Source organism: Misgurnus anguillicaudatus, chromosome 24 (assembly GCF_027580225.2).
Source record: "Misgurnus anguillicaudatus chromosome 24, ASM2758022v2, whole genome shotgun sequence".
NCBI classification, from domain to species: Eukaryota; Metazoa; Chordata; class Actinopteri; order Cypriniformes; family Cobitidae; genus Misgurnus; species Misgurnus anguillicaudatus.
Window position 1 is genome coordinate 26,996,139 of NC_073360.2, and position 25,364 is coordinate 27,021,502.

Consider the following 25,364-nt stretch of genomic DNA (forward strand, 5'->3'; position numbering starts at 1 on the left):
GATTGGCCATATGGCAACAAGCATACCGGACACAAAACCTCTCTTTGAATCTATCTGAAAACGGTATGGTACAGTCTGCATTCAGTTAAAACTACACACCGTGAATTTCATAAACTCTACGTTGAACTCGCCGCTCCTTGCCACCAGATGTTTCTCATTTCTCACCGTAACCGAAGCTGTATCAGCTGGTGTCATGTTCAAAGCACCCAGCGGCACGTGTGGCTCTTTGTTTTCTTCAGCACTCGGACGTTCGTCCACAAACATTTCCACAAACACACTCTGCAGGTTGGAGGGTGTGGGAAAAAGATGGTCCCCCGAAGCCAGAGCTTTTTAAAATGCTAGCCAGACCACGGCTGATAGGGCTTCATTTTTCCCATGCCACACGTGTGTTTAATGTAGTTTAAGAGCGCACGTACATATTTGACCACAGATGGTTTGATTTTTCCCACCGGCTCCTGTGGGCACACCTTCAGTCTTAATCTGGACTGCTGTATTAGAAAGTTGAGTTCACACTACAACTACAACGATAAAGATACAATGAACGAAACGTTTTTCTTTTTTTTCTTTTTTTGAAAACGATTTCGTGTAAGTGGCCCCTGATTATTGAAGTCTGTCAGTTTATCTTGATTTATTTTCATTGGTGTAATTGAGATTGAGAATAGCGGCAGGGCTTTAATCAGTGCGTTGGCAGGACTCTGTGGTTTTCCGTGACTGTTTGCACGCTGAAGTGTCCTCTGGGTGGTATTGGCGGATCTTTAAGCTATCCATTATTGTAGATAAGTGTTTTGAAATGAGGTTTCTTTAGCCAAGTCTGTCTCACAGGATCTTAAGGTGATTGATTGATTAAATTGATTTGCTCAATAATACATTTGTAATAGCCTAGGTTTGTTACATTTTGATATCCTTTAGTTTTCCTAATAGCAAAACATTTCCGAAAAATAATCTCAATGTGACAATATGTTTGTTTGAGATCAAGTGATAATCTAAGTAAGGTTGTGCTGATAGACGATAGTATCGTGTATCGAGGATTGTTAGACATATCGCTAATAGCCGGCTTTTATGACGATAGTTGGCGATGGTTATTATTATGATCATCACCATAGTTTCACATTAACATGTGCATTACGGCATGGACTCCTTCTAGCACCTGAACTTGTAATACCCACAGCGGCACAACTCTGAAATTACCTTGCACTGGAGATGTTGTTAGGCGCACAGAGTGTTAAAACCAGCGAGTTTGTTGTTCCCACTCCCTGTCACGCAGGAAATTTTAGAGCGCCTGGACTTAATGACGCAAATGGATTAATGGCATCAGTTTTAAGAAGATTGCCGTCATGACAGTGTTAACCTTGCTTCTTTTTGCTCACCAGTGACTTAAGCAAAAAATGAACAAGCAAATTTTCAATTCAATAAAATTTTATTTATATAGCTCACAATTGTTAATTGTTTCAAAGCAGCTTTACATTAATAGATTTAGGGGAAAACACAGAAAAATCGATAGATAATATAAGAAGCAGAATACAGCGGCTAATAATAAACCATACAAGCAAGTGTAGTAATAATGTAACGTATACAGGAAAGTGCTAAGTTAAGCCAATGTTGGCTGACTCTCCATGGGATGAAAACCCCCCCTAGGAGAAAAACCCTGTGGGAAAACTCCTAGAAGGAGAAAAATCACGCAAGTAAATAAATGCGTAAACTTCTGCTCCTCCCCCGATACTATCGTGTAGTCTCAAAGGCTGACAATATGACGATCTCAAAATGGGGCAAATCGCCCAACACTAAATCTAAGTTAATTTGACCCACTGCTGAGCAACGTAAAATACCCTTTCATTGAGATAGATGATGTTACATTATTGCTGCTCAGGGCTTTGTGCTTGTTCTCACGCATCCTGTAAGCTGAAAGAGCCAGTATGTTTACCTCTTGTTTTTATCTTATTCACTAACTAAAGCAGTTTTGAAAAACATGTCTTCACAGCAACATTTGCAGTCGCTTCCATCTTCGAGCACAATTGTTGTCTGAGGTGTTGGTGAACTGACGGGAATGTCTTCCACTGGTTGGAAAACGTTTTAGACACAAAGTGATAGATGATCAGGGTTGGTCTGGCCAGCTGTGGTAGTTTTCATTTTAGCGTCTCGGCCAGAGTGGGTTTTTAGTGTATAACAGCGCTACCTCTTTGGGATTGTTTAGCCCCAGATTTCTTCTCTGTCAGAACTTTGGAACCATTGTGCGAAATAGAAGCGCATGCTAATAGAGGAAGGCAGCGGTACTTACTCAGAAATATTAGTGGTCTTAAAAGCCACAAATCCACTATCTTCTCTCTTCTTTGGTTAAAGAAGATTAAAAAAATACTAAAAATACACCCCGGGATGGTTGGAATTAGCAGGTGCGAACAGCTCAGAGACCATTATTAGATAATAACGGTCTTAGATTGATGTTATTGGGTTCTTGCTTTAAATAAATAGGTAGGATCTGTTTTCATTTTAGCTGTGTCAGACTTTGTCAAAGAAGTAGACTGTGCCTTGCCTGACATGTTTTCCTTTCTTCTAAATGGACCATTTTCTGTAATTAGACCGTGTGTCCTTTGTCGTATTTTGTGGTCTGGGTCAAACACATGATCCAAAGGACTGGAAACATACCCAAAGATGAAAAGTCAGACACACTGATATTGCGATATATCAGATACACATTTTAAAAAGTGAAAAGTTGGATGAACTTAAAATGTTACCTAAAATTAAAGTTTCAACGTTTTTTTTTAAGTTGATCCAACTTTTGCTTTTTACAGTGCAGTAATACTATTAACATATAAAATATGGACGATTGTGAGCCTTCATGACATTAGTTAGCATATTTGTCCATTATACAGTCCCTCCAGAAAAAGCGATTATGCAATCGCATGATTCAATGCATAATTAGCCAAAGTCCGCATTTTTTCAAATACGGCGCACTTTCGCCACATAAATTGCAGATTTCCAGGCACAAAATATGCGGGGCTTGCATGATTTCATTTTCATAGCAAAAAGTCACATATATTATCTTAGCAGAAAGTTGAAAAATGTTGCATTTATTTCACACAAGAACAGCCATATCCCCTGTTGCTACTGTATGGGAACATTATAAAGTGACGTAATTACGCGACGTGAAAGTCATTGAAAAGCTGCAAACCCCAACTGCAGTTTTTGCAAGTTCTCGCCGTTTTGCAAGTTCCCGAAATTTTTGCAAGTTCCCGCAATTTCATTGCATAAAATTGCATAAATTTCCTGCATATTCCATTGCATTTTTTTAAGAAAAAGTGCCGCAAGATCAAGGATTTTTGCCCGCAACAAATCCCAACTAAACTAGGCATTTTTTTTTGTAAGGACTGATTATAGTATTCAAATATTATTACGCTATTATTATCAGTGTTTAGGAAAGTTACTTTTAAAAGTAATGCATTACAATATTAAGTTACCCCCAAAAAGTAACTAATTGCATTACTTAGTTCTTTTTTTATGGAAAATAATTATTACGTTATGCATGTTACTTGTTATGCGTTACACACAACACTGATTATTATTATCAAGGTCTGTGATGGCAACATGATCTCACAAAGTTCCGTGGGATAGTCACGGAATTTTGTGCTCATTTTTCCGTGGCATTCTCACGGATCTCCGCATTTTTCCGTGGCCCTGCTACGGACTGTCTTTTTGCGTGGCATTCTCACGGAGTGGTTACCCAACTGCTTTTTCCTATTTTCAAACCACTTTCGCCTTGGTTTAGGGTTAGATTTGGTGTTTGCGTTAGTATGTCACTTTAATTATTGGTTTATACTATTTTTTTCTGATTTATTCTTTTATATTTTCTAAACTTTAAACAATTGTTGCCTGGCGTTGGGGTTAGAGTTGGGTTTGGGTAGGGATGTCATTTCATGTAAATCGAACCCTAAACTGAAGCAAAAATGGTAAGAAAATAGGACAAAACAATTGAGTAACCAATCCGTGAGAATGCCACGGAAAAAGACAGTCCGTAGCAGGGCCACGGAAAAATGCGGAGATCCGTGAGAATGCCACTGAAAAATGAGCACAAAATTCCGTGACTATGCCACGGAAATTCGTGAGATCAGGTTGGTGATGGTGGCAGTATTTTACCACTGCAATGGTATTGCACCAATCACTGCGGTGGTTATAGAATGTGTGTGGGTGTGAACCCGTGCATTGATGCATATACTGTAGGCTTATATATAATGCATACATATATTTTAATTTATTTTATATATATATGTAAACAAGGATCAGATTTCGTTTCTTAACAAACGCGCATGTTCATAGGCCAATTTCTTTTTCCGCTGGTGGGTGCTCGTCACAACGTTAAGCAATGTTTTGATTACAATTGAGCATATGTGCCTGGCCATTTCGGTGGGTGCTTAAGCCGAGCCCCAGAGCACCTACGGGATCGGCGCCTATGTGCGTGTTTATTGTAGCACTTCCATCCATGAAACAATACACGGTTCAAGTAAGAAACCTTATTGGGGTTATAATTTTTCCAGCAGTCCTGAAAACGCATTTTGATGGTGTATTGGTAGCGCAGATTGACTAAGAAGTGACTAAGAGAGAATATCTTGCCTCATTGTTACGCCCCCAAGCCAGTGGGATCATCGATAATATCAGTTGTCTCCCCTTGCAAATACCAAGTCGAAGTCTGCTGGCTGTTTGTGTTCACATGAACTTGAAGACATCTCGCTGGCCGATATTATCTTTTATATTTTTCATAGATTGTGACGTGCACACCACCGCGTGTCGCTCCACCATGGTAGTTATGACAACCATCACAGCCCTATCATCATCATGGTTTCACGTTATACACTATAGTTTTACGTTTTACACTATCATGTATCTGCAATCTCACAGGCTGACGATAGTATGATCTCATTATGGGGCATATTTTGCACCACACTAGCTTTAGTAAACTACAAAATACTGTATATAGTCCATGTGATGAATAAGGGCCTATGGATCTCACATTGAAAGTGCATGCCTTACTATTTACATGTTGCTGCAATTTAGAAGAGTTTCTCGTCATGCCATGCAGTTTAACAAGGCATTAAATGCAAGAATAAGAAACTTATCTTGGACAGAATATAGCAGCGCTCTGGGTTTGTTTGCTGTGGTGCACGTCCAGCCCTTTGGAAGCGTTTTGCAGTCTTTAGTAAAAGTTAAACACATCTGTACTGAGCTTTTTTAGCATCCGAGGAACAATGACTGGGATTTAACCACAGTGTTATGAGTGGAAATAATAATGTTTTTCCTTCACTATCAATGTGAACAATGTGCCTTGCTGAAACCATAGTAAATACTGCAAGAAAGCTTTTAGACTGGCAAATTATGGTTTAGTGTTTCACTTCAGGACATTAATGATAAATGACTGTTTTACTTTTACATAACGCAAGTCTAAGATAAATGCTATTGTTTGATATATATCTGCCGTTTTTGTCATCGTGTGCTTAAAGGCTTTTAAAAGGAGTGCTTGATAGTGTACATTAATCTATGTTGGAGGTAATGTGTGTGTGGGGTGGGTGCGCTGTTCAACATATGAAAGTGTTTCTGCTCGTGTATATGTGTCTTTTCAGTCCCTGTGATGCTGACAGACTGAAATTAGCTTTGGATTCCCATATGCACAGGGCAGGCTTCCAGCAGACCCCAATTACAATGCAGCAAAGCCAGAGAGGGTGCAGGGCAGACTATGAGGAGCCCTGCTGGTCTGCTCCCTCGCTCAGTCTCACTCACTCACTCTCACACACACGTTTTCTTAACTGTCTAAATGGAGTCACAGAATTTTCTTATATCATATTCAGCTGATTATAATTTAATAGACTGTAGACTGACTTTAACCATTTAACGGAAAAGTTTGGGCCTTTTCTGGCCAAATTTGGACAAAATTTGAATTAAAACATTATTTGCTGTATATACAGGTTCCACAAATTAGTCCATCCCATGATATATCAGATTTGGCTTACGTTTTTAACAAAAATAAAAAACCCACACGTTCACTTAAAGGAATAGTTCACCCCTTAAAATGAAAAGTAGACTGTAGATTGACTTTAACCATTTAACAGAAAAGTTTTTGCCTTTTCTGGGCAAATATGGCCAAAACTTGAATTAAAACATTATTTGCTGTATATACAGGTTCCACAAATTAGTCTATCCCATGATATATCAGATTTGGCTCACGTTTTTTTAACAAAAATAAAAAAACCCACAGGAATAGTTCACCCCAAAATGAAAAGTAGCTCATATTTTACTCATCCTCAAACCATCCTACACTGTAAAAAATACAGCCCAGTCTCACGAAATTTCTTTATATAGTCACGTATTTTTTTAAATTCTTTTTCGTGCTATTATCACGAAATTTCGTGTTTTTTGTGATCATATAACGAATTCCTGTTTACTCAACTGTTTTGTCCTATTTTCTTACCATTGTCGCTTCGGTTTAGGGTTAGATTTACATAAAATGACATCTGTAACCAAACCCAACTCTAACCCTAACGCCAGGCGACATAATAAATCAGAAAAAATAGTATAGATCAATATATAAAGTGACATTCTAATGCAAGCACCAAATCTAACCCTAAACCGAAGCGACAATGGTTTAAAAATAGGAAAAAACAGTCGAGTAACCAATACGTGATAATCACACGAAAACAGGAATTCGTTATACGATCACGAAAAAACACGAAATTTCGTGATAAAAGCACGAAAAAAGAATAAAAAAAATACGTGACTATATCACGAAACTTTGTGAGACTGGGTAGAAAAAATACTTTACTGCCTTAAAATTTTTTGTTGAATCAACTCGGATTTACAAGTCATTTCAACTTACAATTATTTATCTTGACTAGAGATGAGTTGTTATAACTTATAAAATTAAGTTGACTTTTCTCAACTGTATTTTGTACGTTGAGACAACTCATCTCTGTTGGCATGACTTGTGGATCTAAGTTGATTTAGCAAGTAAATTTAGGGCAGCAAAGTATTTTTTACAGTGTAGGTATATATATGACTTTTTTTCTATCAGAAAAACACAGTAGGAGTTATATTAAATAATGTACTGGCTCTTTTAAGTTTTATAATGGATAGTGCCTCATTTTTACAGCACATCAATTTATCAAAAAATTTAATGTCCAGTTTTTAAATGTGTTCTGAAGCGAAGCGATGAGTTTTTGTAACTCAAGGAAACCTTTGACCCCTGATCCAACGTTACAAAAACCCATTGCTTCACATCAGAAGACATTTATTAACTAATGGCGCTTTTCCATTGCATAGAGGCAGAGCGCAGTTTTGCTAATTTGAAAACCACACCCATTGTGGGGGAAACAATCCAACCGTTTCCAATGACTTTGTATTGCGAGAGGCCGCCTCCTTGTCATTTCTGTCTTATAACAAAAAAACAGAATAATGCCTATAGGCTTTAAGGAGAAAAAAGTGGATCGCCGACTACGTTTCCCTCTAGTGGGCGCAGTTCTACTAATAGAAGTACTATGAAAAGTTGCCTGTTTCCACTTTTGTGTCTTTTTTGGGGTCGACAGCTTATAAAAACTTGTTTCTGGGTTTTTTCGCTTGTTGGCTGTGCACCCTGTCACAGCAGCTTTTGGGCATTGTTCTGTTTCTGTTATAAGCCAGAAATGACAAGGAGGCAGCCTCTCGCAATACAAAGTCAATGGAGACAGATGGATTGTTTTCCCCCCGGTGGAGGTGGTTTTCAGGTTATGACGTGTTGCGAACTGTCTCTACAGTACCCCATGGTTTGGTTTGGGTCAGCTTACTTTTGTGAGCTTTTCCACTGGGTGCAGTACATAGTTCCCAATACTTTTTTTAGTACCACCTCTCAGTTGGGGTTCCAAGCGACCTGAGCTGATACCAAAACATGATGTGAAAACACTGTAGATCACTGATTGGTCTGACAGAATTGCCACTACCAGCGTCATCGCTATAATGTAAAAGATTAGCTTTACCTTAGTGCTAGCTTGCGATGTCTCAAGCAAACATGTTATCATCTGTGCTCTGCTATAAGTTCCCAAACTCCCTTTTAGCGATGATAAACATACTTAGATTGAGAATCAGGAATGCCATACCATTTTTTTCCAGACATGCAGTTTGTAGCGACACATTCGCGATGCGCATGTTTGCATATATGCTTAAATGCAACTTAAATGAGGCTCAGCGGAGCGCATCGACTGACGCCACAAACAGAAACTGTCATGTGAGACAAAGGTAGTGATAAACGCGATGTGCAAACATCTATTTGTGATGGGCAATTTTAATTTTGTGGCGGACTAAGAAATAAATAAATGTATGGGAATATTCAATGACGCTCTTACTTGTATGATGTCACAGCAGTAGGCAGCGCAATTATAACAACACGCCTATAATCCCTCCCACTCCGAAGTTTTACTAAACTCGATGAAAAAGCTTAGCTAACCAAGCCAAAGTGAGTTGAGGTGACCCAACCGGACCCAAACTAAACTGTGGGGTACTATGCGATAAAAAAGCACCATAATACACCTACGATGGTTTGAGTAAACTATGGGCTACAGTTTATCAGTTCTTGCATTATCTAGGAAATGAACCCATAACCTTGGCATAACTGAACTTATCACTATTCTCTACTGTTTGAGATACAAGAACACACACAGAGTTTTTACCACACACTACTATGATGACACACACAGCATACCCACATTAGACTCACACACAGGCACTGAGAAATTTTTATATGGACACCTTTTAACACTTAATGTCTTATTAACACACACTTTAGTTTAACCACACATGCATCTGAACCCTCAGTTATTTTGAAGTTGGTAATTGTGTTAAGCTTGCACACATACTGTACATACTTACTGTACCCAAAAAGGCATTCAGAGTCAAGTCCCCAGTAAACCACCGGAGGGAGCCTTTCTGATACATGTAAGACACACGATGGAGCAAAACTATTCCTATTATTCTGTTTTATATTTATCAACCTTGTGAGACCATCTGAAATCATGTGGCCATGAAATAAGGAGCTTCATGTAAATGATGTCATGCCTATTTGGATTTATTGGAAGTGACATGTGATTATTTTCCCGTGGCCTGAAATTGATTATACTGTACAGTGTATGGCTGTTTAGTAATGCAGATGATGACAGCTCATTGTAAAACTGTTTATGTCCTAATTTTCCATCAGATGATCTGTCTTTTGGCTCTGGATATACGGCTTAGATTGTCAGATGAGCGCTGTAATGTGTGAATGTTTAAAAAGTTTTACATGGCTGTCTGGATTAGTTGACTCGGATTGGTCAGTCACAACATTCGTCAAATGAATGAAAATCATCGATGTTAATCGATTTTTGACAGCTGTGTTTTATGTATTTTGGATCACTCAATGGTCTCTTATTTATTACAAAAGTATTGTTCATTGTTAAAACAGCCTACACTGTTAGAAGAAATTGTCAAAATATGTACCACAGGTGTTATTGGGGCAGAACCTTTTGCATAAGGCCCTAATATGTGCCATTAGGTACAGCTAATATCTTTGAGGTACTAATATGCACTCTTTGGTACAAATGTGCACCTCTGATGTACTAATATGAGCTCTTTAGGTACAAAACTGTACCTGTGCCCATTTTCTGACAGTATTGGATAATGTATAAACAAATATTTTTGCAAATATACTACAAAATATACTTGCTGCCACTGCTTCCACCTTGTCAGGGTTTACTTTACGTTAGCGACTGAATGTCTATATAGCGCTCTTTATGGTCACTCTCTTTTGCACACTTTTTTAACAAATACTGCTCCAAAAAGGATTTTTATTGATTTACAGGGCTGTTAAAAGAAATTTACTCGAGCTCAAAGACAAATCTGGGGTTCAGTTGCCCCTTTGCATGTGAACGTAATTAACTTCCTTTTCCTGTAGTAATTGTATAGAGGTACTGTAAAACCTCAAAGAGAACTAGAAATCCAGGCAATTCATTATTCTTCGGATAATAAGCTCTCCTATAACTCTCAATCTTTCATCTCCTTTCTGCTTTGCAGACTTTTCAAACTTGAATAGCTGGGTCGGATGAATCAAGTTCTTCCAGCAAGCACACATAAATATTAAAAAGCTTCAGTCTAACTGAACGTTTATCATATATTTGCCAGCACAGTGGACCTAATACTGCAGTCATATATAAAAATCGTAATTTTTTGCAGGTCCGTGTGCTACAATTTTATGCATAAGAAATAACTGATTCCTACTTTAAAGAGAAGCTCGGGGAGATCTTCTGGTTATAGTATATAAGAAATGGCCAACCAGCATTGCTTCGTTTAAATTGCGAATTAATGTTGGCATTAATATACCACTGGATTTTCTTTACAGGTTTTATTTTGTACAGCATACATGTGAGCTGCAGTTTTATGTTAGCCACATCCCTTATTTAGGCCTATTCCATACACAGTATTGATATTTTGCTGAAGCAGGACATTCCTTGGGGTTTTACTCCAAAATAAATGTGAGTTGAGGGAAAACATGGGTCTTTTTAAGCTAGATGTTTTTTACAAACCCCAATACTCTGCATGTAAGTGGATGTCAACAGTCTGTCAAGTCCAAGAATCCTTAAAACACCAATTGACTTTAGGTTTTAGAAGGACAGTGCACACTGGAACGCTGGCCATTGATGCATGGCCTACCCCAGTTTATAAAGATATAAATAAAGATGCAATTACATCAGTCTATTTTTCAAAATATGTCCAGCTGCCTTGTGTTTTCTGTTTCTTTTAGTACAGAAAAGCGGTTGGGTTAAGCTACTGCAATAACTTATTGACTTATTAGGTGAAAAGAAAATGCAGGAACAAAGTGAGCGCTCAGTGTGTGGTGCTGTGTTATTAAAAAGAGAACCCGTGCAACATATGGAAAGTCGCTTAAGCATTCTTGCTGTAACTGTAACAGAATCTTCTTGTGCAATTCAATTTTTATATTGCATACTTAAAATTTTGGTATAATGTCTGACAGCTCTGTTATTTCACTTATGCTCTGTCTTTTTCTTTTGTCCTGTTAGGTCTTGTAAGAAGCATTGTGGATGAAGAGAGTGACGTTGCGAGAAAGAAGGCCGATTATGGATCCATTACAGAACGACGGGACATTGAAGTGGAGGATATTGGTGATCCTCTATGTCGCACTTGAAATCACGACTGCCCGCACATCCATGGTGCCAGGAACATTGCAGCTTCAGTTGGATGAGGAGCAGCCAGCAGGTACTGTTGTAGGTGACATCAGCGCCGGCCTACCACCTGGAATGACTGCGGCCCATTACTTCATCTCAGATCATCAAAGTACGGGTGTCGGCACGGATCTAGACATCGACGAGAGTACGGGCATCATAAAAACTGCCAGAGTCTTGGATCGGGAAGTGCGGGACCAGTACAGCTTCATCGCTGTCACCATGACTGGAATAACAGTTGAAGTCACCATCTTAGTTAATGACATTAATGATCACGCACCAGTGTTTCCCAAAAAAAGAGCCACTTTTAAAATCTCTGAACAGACGACTAAAGGCACTAAGTTTCCTCTTGAGCCTGCCGTGGATGCTGATGAGGACCAGCTAACCACGCAAGGCTACATTATTACGGATGGAAACGTAGGACAGGCTTTTCTTTTGGAAACTAGACGGGGATCCAACAAAGTGCTGTATTTGGATCTGGTGGTCAATACAGTTTTGGACAGAGAGACGAGATCTGCGTATACCTTGCTCTTGGAAGCGTTTGATGGTGGTTCACCCAAGAGGACAGATCAGATGATCCTGGATGTGATTGTACAAGACATCAATGACAACGCCCCCATCTTCAACCAGAGTCGCTATCATGCGATGATCTCTGAGAATCTTCAACCTGGGAACAATATACTGCAGGTGTTCGCTTCGGATGCTGATGAGGGTGAAAATGGCTTGGTGCTGTATGACATCAATAGAAGACAGAGCGACCCGGAGCGTTACTTTGTCATTGACTCTCGCAGTGGAGTTATCACGCTCAGCAAACCTTTGGATTATGAGATGAGAAGAGTCCATGAGCTTGTGATACAGGCACGAGACAATGCCACTCAGCCCGAGGTAACCAATGCATTTGTGACCATCCATGTTCGAGACTACAACGACAACCAGCCCACAATGACCATCATCTTCCTCAGCGAAGACGGTTCTCCGCGCATTTCAGAAGGAGCGCAGCCTGGCCAGTATGTTGCCAGGATTTCCGTCACAGATCCCGATTACGGTGAATACGCCAACGTCAACGTATCTTTGGAGGGGGGAGACGGGAAGTTTGCCCTGACAACAAAAGACAACATCATATATCTCATCTGCGTAGACAAGATCCTTGATCGTGAAGTGCAGGACCAATACGAACTCCGGGTCATGGCAACAGATTCCGGTACCCCTCCTTTACGTGCAGAGTCCTCGTTCACCATTCAGGTCACAGACGTCAATGATAACCCACCTATGTTTGACCAGCATGAGTACACTCAGGTCATTTCAGAGGTGGCCCTTCCTGGAAGTTTTGTACTACAGGTAACAGCTCGGGATAAAGACCAAGGACCCAATGGAGATGTTCAGTACAGCATCTTACACAATGAAAGAAGTCATTCAGACTGGTTCAACGTTGATACGGTCACTGGCTTTATCACCACCCAGACTCAACTAGATTACGAGACGGACCCTATGCCAAGTATAACTGTGGTAGCCACTGACAGGGGTCGACCGCCATTGTCCTCTACAGCTGTGGTCAAAGTGATCCTACAGGATATAAATGATAATGAACCTGCTTTTAGCACCAAATTCTACAATACATCCATTAAGGAGAATACGGCAGTTGGGACCTGCTTTACAAAGGTAGGACTATACTTTTTTGTCTAAGTATATTATTCTGATTAGTATGCTAAAGTGTGTGAAAAACACAAGTTAAATTTGCGTGCATTACTAGCTTTTTTAAAGTGGGTAAGCTGAATAAAGTCATTTTGGGGGATTGACTTGGACGGCACCATGATAAATTGTCAGATATTGGGGAGCTTTTTTAGGTAAGCTTTGTTTGGATTGGACCTCTTTATGTGGGAGGTACCTGATCTCTACAGGCTTTGAGAGATTTGTATTTTACTGGCTGTCCTCACCTTCACCTCATATTGGTTTCTGTTGTAGTGCAAGCGGTTTATATTTACGAGCAAATCTGAAAGTGTGAGGATTCACTGAGTACGCTGTTAGAGTTTTACCTTTTGTCTCATCAGGCCTATAATTCCTAACCCTGTTTTCCACCGACTTTAAACAAGAAAACAAACCATTTTTCCATTCTCTGTGTTGTATCAATGCCCGTACAGGGACTTCAAAGTATTTTTCTAATAAGTTTCTCCACAGGCAAATTCAAACCTAGTCATTCGTTTCCCAGTAAATCAAAATGTGTAATTTTACATAATGACATATAGGGTAAAGCGCATTAATGCTTTACTCTGTGGTGGATTTGTGCTGGCGTGGGTTGAGACACACTCCACTGGGCTGACAGAGGGCCCAGCAGAAGGGAACTTGGCCCTTGGGTCTCTCCAGAGAGAGGGCGGATTTTCAGTCTGGCCGACTGCTCTCAGCTGCACACTGGGAATAGGAGCTGCTGAGGGTCAAGTGGGAGGTCTGGATGTAAAATAAGGTGGTATTGGTAAAGATTAGAAGTACGAAACTAGATCAGTAGCGCTTAGGTCTGCAAATCAACTGAACATCAAATGTTTGATCAGGTGCCCCTGCCCTGCTGTCAGTTTTTGTCATAATTCAACGAGTGCTAATGATTCGCAGGCCGTTGCCAAGCGGCTTGAGTTTTCAACACTCTAATCCAGAACAATATAAGGAGTTTGTTACCAAGTCTATCCTTCCAACGCAGACTAGCCAAGAACAAAGTCCAAACCAACTGTCTCTCAGGCTGGGGCATAAAGGGCTCAGTAGATGGAAGTTGGCATGCCACTCAAGAGCAGTTGGGAGTCAGATGATGCACAGACTGCAAAAACCGCTGCCAAATCCACATCCAAGCAACACAGCACGGCACTTGATGAGTTGCTTTTTTCCCTTCATCAGAGATCTCTGTGCGCAGTTCCCATCACCTCCCTGTTTCTGAATCAAAGCTTCTGTCCGAATGCCATTACAATGGGGCTATTGTGATCATTCATTTAACATCTGAACTGGGCTTGATTTCACTTTTTCCAGTCTGTTCTCTCACAGCAGAAGATGATTAGTTTAATGTGTACTGGCACCGCTGGTTTACTGCGTTTTAGCTTTTGTCACTTTGCTTGAGCGTCAATGGCTGAGAAATAATTGAGTTTTATATGTCTGTCAGTGAATATTTTGTGATTCTATGCAGTTTTGTTTTACCCACAAAGATAATTTGTTAAAGACTTGTGGCTTAATAAAATTAGACATGTTATCTCTTGTTGCCAAACGTGCCGCATCACTCTATTATCAATTTTTGTACCGATTACTTTGGTTATGTTATAACAAGGCATAAAACCGAGCCTATTATAAATATCATTGTGAACCCTATAACTAGTTGGAGAGCTGACAAAGAAGTAATGGTGAGCTCTTATGAAGGCCATAGATAAAAGGCTTTTTCATTAGTAGATGCTCAAGAATGGTCTGCTGTTTTTTCTCCTGAGCTTGGACACTTCACTTTCTTAGGGTGCTATTCACAACACACTCCAACCGCGGTCTTGGACATGTTCACCGCTGGGGTGATGAACGTTTTTCACTCAGTGCGAGGCAGCTGCATAATTGGTACATTTAGTCAGGTCTCCTTTTTCTTAATGGTTTGAATTGAGCGAGCTGTGAAAGAGATGGAGTGTGGTTGCTCTGCAGGTCTCCACGTCACAATGAGACAGGAAAGGCCTTTGTCCCATTCAGATTCATTGGAGGCCCTGAACAATCATGTGTTAACATAGTCTTGTTAACACTGCATACTATATCTAAAGCCTTTCATCACATTATTTTTGCCTGAAAGACTCATCTTTGGGTTTGTTTGCGCTATTCGCTTGTGTTTGGCTATATAATGGGCTCCAGCAAAATAAAATACTAAGTAATTTAGTAAATAATAGAATATATAATTATAGTTAATAATTGAGAAGCTCGGATGCAGGAGCCACTAAACGCGACCTCCGTTAAAAATATGGTAATTATATTAACTGAAATTAAATAATTTTGTCTCTTATCTGCTTAATCCTGGCCTCAGGCTATTCAGATATACCAATTTGTTGGCAATTAACAAGAACATTTTCAAGAAAACATGTCAGATACACTGTGAGTTTTGCATATCAACTTTTCATTATACGAGCAGTGTTGGGGGTAACACATTACAAGTAACGCACATTACGTACTATTATTAATTTTCTGAAGTAACGAATAAAGTAACACATTACTTTATAAATGTAGCCTACACATAAATATTTGAGTTACTTTTTAAAAAAAGTAAAAGTAATGCAAGTTACTTTTCAGTTTAATTTATTAAATTTAAAAATAAAATAATGTACTGAATTCAACTGAATATATTATCGTAGAATTACGCACTCTGTGCGCATGAGCGGGAACAGTTTGAGTCAGAAACTGAGATGGCAGGCCAGAGCTTGAAACTTTTGCGATCACCTGCAAGGCCTGAAGAGATCAAGCCTCAGCCAAGTAAGAAAAAGTAATGCAAAAGTAACTTAAAAGTAACGTAAGCAACGCAATTAATTACTTTTTTGGGGAGTAACTTAATATTGTAATGCATTACTATTAAAAGTAACTTCCCCCAACACTGCATACGAGCTCCGATTTCCAACCATGGGTACTTGGAAAGATTAAAATGACTCTTTATTAGACCTTTGAAAAATTTGTCAGTCCGTAACTTTTGCCTCACTATTTGCATACTATGCATACATTTATTAAAACATAAAATTGCCGGTTACTGTAAACAACACTATCTGACCCGACAGCTCAACTAAGAAATTATTATTATAAGTTTACTACTCTGAATCGAGTTAAGGTAAGGAGATCATTTTGAACACTGATTTTTTTATCTGAATACTCAATAACATATTTTTGTTGATTTTTAACAAATTAAAGGCTACTGATTGCATCTTTAATAGATTTTAAAGGTGAATTCTCATTGAGTACGTTTACATGCACAGAATAAGCGGATAACTATCAAAAATCTGCTTATTACAGAAAACTGTTTTCATGCGTTTACATGCAAATCAATAACCCGGCTATGCAGACAACTGTGTTTACATGGGACTTGAAGAATAATCAGTTTTCTCGCAAGCAGTGACGTCACCACCTATAGTACACAATAGTCGTTCAAAAAGTCAACGGCAAATATGTCTTAAGCTGTACTGTTGTATCTCTTCTTGTGTCTGCAGAACCTGTAAATGTAACATGAGCTTCTATTTTAACAGTTTCTCTGCCAACTGCTTTAGTCGAGCGGAGACTTTTATGCGTTACTTTGCGCTTACTTCCACGTGTGCTGTTTATCTTTCATACGCGGAGACATGCGCACATGGACAAAACCGTGAGAAAGCCTGTTAAGGTGTTTACATGCCACACGAAATTGACGTAATGAGCAAAAAACTATCTGTGCCGATCGTTTTTGCTTATGCTGTTTATGGGCTTTCCCCGATAAAGGAAAAACTGTTTTATGCGTTTACATGACCCCACGTGTTATCAGTTTATTAAGCATAATCGGCGTAAGACTGTGCATGTGCACTCATTGATATTTTCTTTTTAAGGAAAAGAAAGTTTATTTTTCCTACAATATGATTATTTTTAAGGGCATCAATGGTCCAATTCATGATTTCCTTTGGTGTGTAGGTGTGTACTAGTACATGTTAAATATCTTCTTCTAAAGGTACATAACCCAAAGTAAACAATGATGCGAGACGTCTCCATCGTCTTTTCTTGGACTACAACAAACACACAGATTGTAGGCAACAGTTTACTTCTTGGGATTGGTGATGTGGACAAGACCGACATTATCATAATTCCTCTCGCTTGGACACACAGCCTGTAAGTTAACTCCTGTTAGCATTGCATTGTGAGCGAATCTTTCAAACATGGTAAGGAGCGTCACATTTCCGTCTGATGTCAGAGGTATTCAGACCAATCACAACGTACATATTAGCTGGCCACTCAGAGACACAGAGCTTTTCAAATCTGTGCGTTTCAGGAAGATAGGTTAAATCTGGAGCCATAAACCACGTGAACACATTGTATTATACCAATACACAAAATAACATTGTTTTATAGCAATGAAATAGGTGCACTTTAATGATAATGCTAAAAAAATCAGCTGTAGTATGAGCTTAATGAAACTGAATTTATTTAGGATGAAGCAGGGACCCCAGTGTTTTGCTGGGGCTATCGGGGTAAAAATGAAAAAAAATGTATACTGCCTGGGAATCACTGTGATAGGGTAAAGAGGGCAAACTGTGTCCTGTCAAGGGATATTTTTAGGAAATATTCTTCCTTCCTCATGGTGAGCTATGTGTCTCCACATATCCTTATCTGATCAGACTTCACAGTTCATTAGGAGGATGTAAGCACAATCCCACCACCTTAAAACTTCTTGGAAAGATCTGTCAACGCTGGAGGTTCTTAAAGAACCTGAGAAGAATCCCGAGCCAAACCAAAATATTTTGGCATTTTCCCATTTCAAAGCTCTGAGCAGAACTTCTACGTCTGTCAGTTTTCCCTTCAGTCCTGAAGATGTTTCCCGTCTCATTCGTGCCTTGGCAACCTTCTGGTGGTAGTGAACTTTAACTCCTTTGCTGTCCTTGAAAACACATTACTGGTATTGTTCCATTTATCTTCCACAGTCTTTGATTACCCCATGCATAAAATAAATACACTCACTGTCTATGGTCAAGGGCAGTGCTTTATCTCTCTGCTTCACTGCCAATTGTTCCAAAGGTGTTTTTATGTGCTGGGCAGTTTGGAGCATATTGCTCATTTTACAGCAGCCAACGATGCCATCACTCACTTCAGACAAGTGAAGTCCAGTTTGTGCTTTATCTTAAATCATTGAAAGCAGTAAAGTCGGAAGCTTGGAGAATTTCCTGAATGTCTTTGAGAATAATGGTGTTCGATAAAAGACCTAACGCATACAAGAGTCTTAGGGAGTAGCTAACTAAAACTAGTGATGCTACTAACTTAACTTCTTTCAAAATAGTGTAGTTGCAAAAAATGCTGCTTTGCTACAATGTAATATTGAAATTTTATTTTTATTTTTATTTAAACAAACTTATAAATTGCTTGTTACAGCTAAATACTTCTTTAAAAGAATATAGGCTCCTTTTAATGGTTTCAATTGGTTTTTAGCCAAACTCTCATGCCGGTCCATCGCCAGTTCTAGTTCTGCTCTGGGTGGGTGTGATTTGGAGCCTCCTTGGAGAATGTGAACAGTGATGTCATAATTTTCCTAATCCACATGCTTACAATTAGTTTACAGTGTGTTTTCTGAGTCTTAAAGAGGAAATAGGTGAATTCTGTTGGGTTTTAACTTCACTAACTCTATTCTGTACTGGACGTCATTGATTAATTCTGCAGACATTGTCTGTCTGTCTGTCTGGCCATATAAATCAGTAATCATTTATGCCCCTGAGTTATCAATTTTATGTCAAATACATGATGAAATATGATAGAAAACCTTTCATTTATTATTTTAACAGTATGTCTTCATAAACAATTTCTGCTTTATTTTTATTTTAAGGCTCTCTGGCATCGCATGTGGTTCAGAAGCAACTTTATACTTGTATAAAAATTTCACCGCTACATTTTTACTCGCTGGCCTTTCTTATTATTTATGCTAGATTCAAAACATCAACAAGCGGTACTCAGCAGGCCTTTGCACGGACCTGATTCCTGGTCTTAGGAGGAGTGGATGTCTGCATGCCTCATTAAGCTGCACACACACTACCATATGGCATTTTTCTCTTGATCAGATGTCCAGTTTTTTTTCTCCAGGACTTGCCTCAGATTCTTTTTTCCTCCTGCCTAAAAAGCCATTCTCCACTTTTCCAATGACTTGGTCACACTGCTTTAGCGCACACAAAAGACGATCATTCCTGCAGTCTGGTTTGATGCCAGCCAACATTGCATAGTTTTTGCTTAGTTTTTGCAACGGCTTTGAATGACTGGATCGTAGCAACCGTTTTGAATCCATTTCTTTGGAATCTGTAGCAGAATCTTTATAGGAAATGCCTGGGGAGCTTGACGTGGCCACTTTTGTTTTATGATGTTGATTACTTTTTGTATAAAGAGAATAAATAAAAGATTAAATCAATTATAAGTTCTATTGAGTAACGTACAGTATCAGTATCTCCAATGCAACATTCAAAGCACAGCAAGTCTTAAACCCGGGATACACTGCACAATTTTTGGCTGTCCCAGTTTAAAGATTACCATTGTGAAACAATGGTTGCGATTTCTGTGATCGTGGCTCTTAATCGGTGGTCATACAGTGAGAAAGGTTAAAAGACGTCCCTTTATCTGGTCTTGCGACCAGTGTTGGGGAAAGTTACTTTTAAAAGTAATGCATTACAATATTAAGTTACTCCCTAAAAAATTAACTATTGCGTTACTTAGTTACTTTTCATGGAAAGTAATACTTACATTACTTTTAAGTTACTTTTGCGTCACTTTTTCCTTACTTGGCTGAGGTTTGATCTCTTTCAGGCCTTGTAGGTGTTTTTACTGACTGAGAAGTTCTGCATTCAGAAATTGCATATTTCTGGCCTGCAATCTTCGTTTCTGACTCAAGTAATGCGTTACTTTACTCGTTACTTCAGAAAAGTAATAATATTACGTAATGCACGTTACTTGTAATGCGTTATCCGCAACACTGCTTGCGACTAAATATAGCCTACGATAGTTTTCGGACAGTGTCAAAAATTCAGCATGCTCAACGCACATGTGTGTTTGATGCTACAACCTGCATAACGGTATTTGTTTACCAGTAGCACATGCTGAGGACATTGTGCTAACCTTTGTTGCAGCTGTTACAGCCTACGATTCAATAGGTATCATCATCGTACAGTCTACATGCTTGTCGAACCCATGTTTAAACGCCCCATGTCGCACAGTGTGATAAGGTAATAATCTTATAGGATGACAAAAATCCTGCAGTGTATCCCGGGCTTTAAAGTATAATTATTAACAATAGGGAAGGGTCACTATTCATCAAACTATAGTGCTGACTACTGAATTAGAGATGTCAACCGGTTTATTTAGATCAAATAGTTATTTGCTCCAAATGATTTCCTACTTTTTGATGGTTACAACATGAAGACAACTTTAAGTCAAATAACTAAATGTAAAGTTTTGAGCTCTCTAGGGAAGAACATTCCTATGCTTGACTTGTTGGTAATTGTTTATAGATAAACCTTGCAATCAATGTAACCAACCAAAAAATTCAAGAAGAGCCAAAGCCATTCAGACAGTCTCTGTGGCACACTCGTGTCCTCCACCCCGCAAGAGTCGTATGGGCTAGGGCCAAACCTCTGCTGTATTTAGCTCTCCTCCCCGCTGTTAACTGCCATGCCCCCGCTACACCGGCCCTGTGGTTTAGCACGGTATTTACACAGAACAGGCAAATTGCAGGAAACGAAATGTACTACTTAATGTGTTTGCAAATATAATACTTCCTCGAGCACTTCGTTTGAGACCAGGCAGGCGCATTGAAGCGAATATAAACATGGACGCACATCTGGACGTTTTGTGGGTGTCCAGATTGGGGTTGCTTCACTTACACGTAAGGTAGTTGCTGCTGATGTTTTTATAGCACACAGAGCCCATCAATTCAAATCTGATGCAACTGTAGTGGGGGAAATTATTTGACTTACAAGGGTGTAATGGGAAGCGCTTGCAGCAAATTACTTAGTCGTGACAAATGTAGGATGTGTGTGATGAAGAACATTCAAAGAGGAAAAAGAAATACTCATTGACTTATTTAACGGTTTTGATATTAGCAGTGCAGGTTGTTTATTTGATCCCAGGGTACACGCACACTAATAAAAGGTTTACATTAAATGCACTGTAAATTACTTGATGAAAGTGTCTGCGAAATGCATATACATAAATGTTTATTATTTGACTTAATGCACAAAATATGTCAGAATGTGACTTAACGGTGCCGTAAAATAGAAGACATGGTAATGATATATTGCGAGCCTCAAACACGATTGTTTCCTCCTTCTTATGTAAACTTCATGCATGCATGCAAAAGACCCTTGGAAACCAGGCCAATCTCAACATCACCGACATTGACATTACAGTGGTGATGTATGCCCACAACATTAAATTGCACATTAAATTAAGTACAATGTTGTTACAATGCTTAAAACAACGTTGTGACTGCTGAGCTATGCTAGTTAATGCTATATTCTAGTGTTTAGGCGGACGTTCTACTATTCCATACTGAAAAAACACAAACTTACCACTCAAAAACGTCCATTAACAATCTCCAAACAATTGATTATTCCTCAAAATCTGTATCTTCATCTAATACAGGCTCAAACATAAGGTCTGTTTACATACACACAGAGCTACTGAACTGAACTGCTCTGAGAAACAGCTAGGGCTGCACGATTAATCGTTTTTGAACCGAAATCGCGATGTGAATGGATGCGATTTTCGAATCGCAAGAAATGCGATTATTTCGATTCAAAACTATTAAATATAACAATCATCTAGTACGCAGTTTTTGACAGTTCGCTTCATGCGCATTTTACGTTTGATGCAGTTTAGACCAATAGAGTGCATGAACACTGAGGTGCTGACTACACGTCATCACACCATTTGGAAAACATGAGCTCGAGCAGCAGTTCAACTCCTCAACAAAGTGTACGGCCATATGATTTCCGCGATGCGGAAAACACGGACAGCATCGCAAAATGCATACAAATGGAATTAACTGCACAACGCGGAATATCATGAAGTTGGCAGATTTTGGATTCAGTCATTTTCAAAACGCATTATAACTCATTAGCCGGCAAATGAAAGGACAGAAATGCGCGAAAACATTTCCCTTTTGTGTAATGTTGGACTTAAAGAAAGGTGTATATACGTCCGTTTCTCGTCATGCATCGCAAACAATGACAAGCGCCTCATCAGACTATAAGCAGGTTTCATTAAAGCCCGGAACACAGCAGACGAAACAGGTACATTATACTTTCTTGCACGCGCACATCTGCACCACTTTGAATATTTACAGGCACGAGGGTTCATGAAGCGCGCACACAGAGAGCAGTCAGCACACGCGTGATCACTAAACTTAAGTTTTCTTTCTTGTCTAAGTGAATATAAACAGCTGGATGTTTATCAGTATTAAAGCAGAGCAGTAAAGTGACAGTAACCTGGTGCTTTCTGTGTCAGAAATGTTTATTACACACCAAAAATTAAAATCACTCCTTACTCTTAACTGAAACAAGCTTCTGCAGCTCCACATTTAAAATCCTACAGTGAGGACTGTGCAGTGTTTTATTTGTATTTTTTGCTTATGTTAAATCATAGATTCTAATAACTAACATATTTACATTTATTACAGATGCCTGAAAAGTAAAACAAGATGAGTATAGTCTTATGATTAAAAGAAAAAACTAAACATTTGCTTGTCAGAAGCATTGTTGTAGTGACAGCCAAAATACTTTGGCCTATATGTTATTTTAAATAAAACTTTTAATACATTTTTGTTAAATTGTATTTTTTTAATGTTCTTAGATTAAAAAAAAAGTTTGTCTGCAGAAGAGCAAAGTCCTGCAGACAACTTGGAACAATGTTTAAGAGGTTTTAAATAAACAGTAGCACAGCATCTTTCTTTGGTGCTATTAAAACCACCACAACAAACCTGGATGTACCTCTTTTATTATATACTAATGAATCTCACTTTAAATCGCAAATCGCAATTTTGATCAGAAAAATCGCAATTAGATTTTTTCTCCGAATCGTGCAGCCCTAGAAACAGCCAATCAGAGCAAAGCTCAACATTATTATTGACCATTTCAAATAAGGTAATAATAGACTAGGGCTGCATAACAACTAATCGCAACTATTCGTTTGCAGAATAAAAGTTTTTGTTAACATCATATATGTGTGTGTATTGTGTATAATAATTATGTATATATAAATACACACACAAAAATATTTGTATATATTAAATATTCATATTTATGTATAATATAAATTATATATAAATATAAAAATGTACACATGTAAATATTTCTTAAATATATACATGCATGTGTGTGTATTTATTTATACATAATTATTATACACAATACACACACACATATATATGATGTAAACAAAAACTTTTATTCCGCAAACGATTAGTTGCGATTAGTTGTTATGCAGCCCTATAATAGACCATTTCATTCTAAAGGCAAATCCTAGGGTAGTAAATGGACTTGTGAACGCTTTTGGATAATTTTTGTACTTAAAGCCACATACGTGCTATGTAGATATCAGAGAACAATTTAACATATTATTTCAATGCATTCTTTGGCACCTTTAAGAGTGTGGGGTGTTATTTCTGCAGCAAACAACCATGCAGGAATGATGAACTTGATTTCTGTAAAGTGCTATGAAAACCAAACTTCCACCCCTCAAACTCACCACCATCAGCCGCCCCAACTTACACCAAACTTACATCATTTGCTTTTATCTGTCAGACAGCAGGTGAGACTGACCTTAGGTGTGAGCACAATGAGACATGCAAAGATACACAGAGAGAAAATACAAGCAGAGGGACAGATGAGATTTGCAATGAGCAGTTGGAATTGAGCCTCATATCAGCTGCTGGTTTTGGCTGTGAATGGTTCCCGATTGATTTCTCTTCCTCCAATGTATGTGTGGTGTCCTTTTTCCTCGTTTTCTTGACACACACACAAATTTGACATTAGTCTGCGAAAACCCATGCTATGAAAATATAACCTTTTTATTTTTAATATTGAGTAAGGTTATGTCAACGATTGAAATTAAAGTGAAATCAATTATTGAAATCAAACTTTAAAGATATAATCTCAAAATTAGATTATAAGACTTCAGCTTGGATTTCACAGGCAGGGTCATAAATAAAGACATACCAAGCTTAATATAGATTTACCATAGCCTACTGTATATCCTAAATTGCTTTTTGCTTAAAACAAACATTAGCGCTTTTTTAGGATTAAGCTAACTTTAATTGAGTAAATCCATCCACAAACATAAATGTTTGTTTTGTTATCATGGTAGGGACTTTCCATTGGCTTCTCTCTTTCTGTTACTGATTTAGTGATACTTTATTGTTCCCTAACTATAGCTGGGTTTCCATCACCCTGACATTATGTGCATTTTGAAGTATCGCATTAGAAACAAGTGACGGAAATGCCAAATTTCGAATAAAAATCCTTTAATTAGCAAAAACGTTTTTAAAAATAGTTTTTGACCTAGGCGATAAAGAGGTAGGGGGCGTGCACACCAATGCTTTTACGCCCGCGGCCGGCGCATGTTTTCAATTGTTTTCAATGGAAGCTCAGCGTTTTTCAAATAAGCCAGCAGCTAGTGGTTTTCTTCCGTGCTGAAAACTGGCGCTCCGCTCCTCAATGTCAGTTCTCACGCGGCCGTCCAATCATAATGGAGGTGGGGCGGGACAAGTATCACAGCAACCAACCATCTCACAGCTGACGTATCAGAGCTACCAAAGCGCTTAGCTGAAGAAAGCTGGCACTCAGCTGAAAAACAGCTGGCATTCGCCGTTGTCCAGGCGTTTTCAGCCACGTTTAAAAGTTTTGGTGTACACGACCCCTAAATGCGAATAATGGAAGATGGAAACACATTTGCAGATTACATCTTTACTTAGCGAATATTAAACCCACCCTCAAACTGATTTTGCCAAGTGAAAGATGTCCTCAGGGCAACATATTGTTGACCCAAGGACAACATTTTCCTAAATAAAACCTAAACCCACCCCAAACCTAACAATAACCAAACCCTAAAATCAAAGGGACATGATTAGTGAAAAACAATGTTCTAGAAACAGCTAATCCTGGTTGTAAGCTTAAACTTAAAACAAAATTGTTTTAAGTTTAAGTTTGATTGAAATGTTGTACCAGGGTCAACATAATGTTGCCTTGAGGACATCAACCACTTGGAGAGCCTTAAACCCACGTGACTGACCGTCTAGCTGTTTCCGCTGACGTTGTCTTTCCCATATATTGGGCTTGACGTCGTTGTAATACCCTTGCTGCTAGTGCCTGCATCAAAAAGTCTGCATTTCTTATTCTGTGCACCACATTCAGTTTGGCAATTACAAGCTGCACTGCTAGTAAATTTACTTCCCCAACTGTA

General features: G+C 38.7%; 1 protein-coding gene across 1 annotated transcript in view; it reads left to right on the forward strand.

Moving 5' to 3' along the window:
* The window catches only part of dchs1a (dachsous cadherin-related 1a), a 126,300-nt gene that overhangs the window by 3,766 nt on the left and 97,170 nt on the right, over positions 1 to 25,364 (forward strand). Inside the window, exon 2 of the mRNA XM_055196909.2 lies at positions 11,058 to 12,878. Coding sequence (XP_055052884.2) covers positions 11,079 to 12,878 — 1,800 coding nt within the window. The 5' untranslated portion in view covers positions 11,058 to 11,078. The remainder of the gene's footprint in view (positions 1 to 11,057; positions 12,879 to 25,364) is intronic.